General features: G+C 36.2%; 1 protein-coding gene across 1 annotated transcript; it reads left to right on the top strand.

The window, feature by feature from the left end:
• The first annotated feature begins 756 nt into the window (after positions 1-756).
• LOC106754928 (peroxidase P7-like) lies at positions 757-2,252 on the top strand. The gene is made up of 3 exons (XM_014636996.2): positions 757-1,021; positions 1,206-1,400; positions 1,548-2,252. The coding sequence occupies exons 1-3, from the start codon at positions 809-811 to the stop codon at positions 2,097-2,099; spliced, it is 960 nt and encodes a 319-aa protein (XP_014492482.1). The 5' UTR covers positions 757-808; the 3' UTR covers positions 2,100-2,252.
• Positions 2,253-3,241: the final 989 nt, after the last annotated feature.

Raw genomic sequence — 3,241 nt, 5'->3', positions numbered from 1 at the left:
GAATTTGAACTAATTGTATCAAAAACGTACTTGAGATCTGGTTTTGAAGGAAAGGTGCTGGTGCGATTGGGTAAAAATAGGATCTACATTAATTAAATCTTTTTTTCTAGATTAGGTGCACGTCTATGATTTTGAAACTTCTACGTGCTTATAATAAAATAAGAACGACTAGTTAAACTTCATCATTAACTAAGATTCAAAGTTTCTTTCCTTGAATTTTCTATGTATTCGGTGTATCATAGTAGCTACCGATTTAGTCAAACGATGCATCCATTGTGCATTCCTTTGTCATTACTCGCTTTAGTTGGCCTACAAATATCAATAAACCACCCTCTGCGGACTAAATCAATCATTAAAGTACTCGTTTTCTAAGATATTTTTATTACTGCTTTAAACCTACCATGTACTTTTCTTCAAGGTGAAACGGTCTTTCTCATGGCTCAGTCCACAAATTGCATGGTATATGATATGGTGCAGTTTAATTTATTGGTATTTCTTCACCGGGCCATGATATTTTGACAACACTTTTTGACAATTTTTTTGACAACGGAATACGTATTATCATTTTATTGGTCTATTTGAATTTATGTTTAAAAAATATTTAAAACGGACCAATCACAAGCTGTCACATATACGTTGTAAAAAAATTGTTAAAAAAGTGTTGTTAAAAGAAGTTTTTCCTTCTTCACCTGCTCCAGTGCCTCTATAAATACAGCAATTGGGCAATAGCAATTTATCCAAACAAATTCATATACACAACAGGAGTACTAAACAACTTGATCAATCACTCATTGCATATTAACATAGAATGGCATTGCGTGGATATTACTTTGTTCTTCATGCCCTTGTGTTTGCTGCTCTTGCAACCTCAGCCTTCTCAAAATTGTCATCTCATTACTATGACTACTCTTGTCCCAAAGCTTTGAGCACCATCAAAACTGTCGTCGAGGCTGCGGTGCAGAAAGAACGCCGTATGGGAGCATCCTTGACACGCCTGCACTTCCATGATTGTTTTGTTAACGTAAGACAATGCATCCACATACATGCACACGTATAAACACATCTTATAATACCAGCAAGTAATTGGTTTACACTAAAATTAGTTTCAGTATTCTGAAAGAAAAAAGAAAGTTTTGAAAATATTACATAATTAATGCATATTTAGAATGAGTCTGATAAAGTTGGTTCTGTGAGGGTGATTTCAGGGCTGCGATGGTTCAATTCTTCTAGATTCAACATCCACCATTGACAGCGAGAAGAATTCAAATGCTAATTTCCAATCTGCTAGAGGGTTTGAAGTGGTGGATGAGATCAAGCAGGCTGTGGACGAAGCATGCGGGAAACCTGTTGTTTCTTGCGCAGACATATTGGCTGTTGCAGCTCGTGATTCTGTCGTTGCGGTGCGTAACAATAGTTAATTATAACTTCGTAACCACAGCTTCTACACGTCGTGTTTACCCATACAAGAAAGAGTGTGCTTAATGTTTTGACTTGAATTAATCTGTTCTCAAAGTTTATTACATGAATTATGTACATGCATGATGCAGTTAGGTGGGCCAACATGGAAGGTGAAACTGGGGAGAAGAGACTCCACCACAGCAAGTCGTGCAGCAGCAGATGCAAACATTCCAGCACCATTTTTCAGCCTCTCTGAACTTATCACCAACTTCAGGAACCATGGTCTTGATGAGAAGGACCTTGTTGTTCTATCTGGAGGCCACTCCATCGGATATGCAAGTTGTGTTACCTTTAGGGCTCATATCTACAACGACTCCAACATCGATTCCGACTTTGCAAAAAATCTCAAATACATTTGCCCTACAGCTGGTGGTGACTCCAACCTTTCTCCTTTGGACTCAACTCCTGCTCAATTTGACAAAAACTACTACTCGAATTTGGTCCAAAAGAAAGGGCTTCTTCACTCTGATCAAGAACTCTTCAATGGTGGTTCCACTGATGATCTTGTCAAAGAGTACAGCTACGACACTGATGATTTCTTCGAAGATTTCGCAGATTCGATGATTAAGATGGGAAATATTCAGCCCCTCACAGGGAATCAAGGTGAAATTCGTGTTAATTGCAGGAAAGTAAATCAATGAGTGTGTATCATACATACAGAATAATTCTTGGTGTGACAGTGTTGCACGAGTGTGATTTATAATTTATATATGAATGTATGTATCGCTTACCATAAATTGTTTGTTTACAAACGGATTCTGAAGAGGTACAACTTCTTTAGGTCACGAGTTGTTTTCAAGATTCTTCATAAATAAAGAAAGAAAAAGGTTACGCACCTTCTACCAAATATACGAATGATTACACTATAACTGCAGAGATAGAAGAACATCAAACAGTTCGATCTGTAAACGAAGATAATTCAATTTCAATCAAAACGATTAAAGTAGAAGTGGAGAAAAGTTTATGTATGATTACAGTTATTATTATAAAATCCGAAGGACTGTAATTATGGGTTATTATGGGTATAACTAGATTGTGGTGAATCTAAATCATGATAAGATTACTTTCACTTGTCTCTTTAGAGTGTTCGCTTGTAGAAAGATGTTATTTTGGTCTCTCCAATGCTAGTCATTTTTGCTTATTTGATTGAGAAATGCATGTAAGTATTCATGGATAACTTATTTGTTAACACATCTTTTGATATTTATTTCAAGAACCTTGGATGTTGTGTTAGAGAAAGGTATATATATTAAGCTTATGTTGAATTCGGATAAATGTCAATTTATAATAACTAGTGCAGTCAGGGGAAACGATAACGGTTATTTTCATCCAAAGACAACGGTTCTCAAACCGAGACATATCCATGCGAGGCAAAAAGGGTAGACATTTTGCCTCTGTTCTGAACTGAGGCATAAAAGTGTGTAGGATTTTGCCTCGGTTCAAAGTTAACCGAAGTAATAGAGTTTTTTTTTTATTTTTTTTTCGTAGGACTTTATGTCTCGGTTCCCACTGAACCGAGGCAGTATGTCCAACTCTAGTGCTTCGGTTGGAACCTGAACCGAGGCGGTAGCATCTTTTTATTTTTATTTTTTGCTTTTTCTACTAGTTGTTGACAAATTGACAAGCGTACCAAATCGTACAACTAATAATAAAATGGTAAGTCCAAGTATCGTTTTCCCAAGAGACTCACGACACTAAACTGTTGTGCTTTTACTTAACCAATCAAGACTATAAAAATAATATTTTGGGATTTTTATAAAGTGCAGAAAAATAAACATGAATG

Source organism: Vigna radiata, unplaced genomic scaffold, assembly GCF_000741045.1.
Source record: "Vigna radiata var. radiata cultivar VC1973A unplaced genomic scaffold, Vradiata_ver6 scaffold_305, whole genome shotgun sequence".
Lineage (NCBI taxonomy): Eukaryota > Viridiplantae > Streptophyta > Magnoliopsida > Fabales > Fabaceae > Vigna > Vigna radiata.
This window is presented reverse-complemented; position numbering and strand designations above follow the sequence as displayed.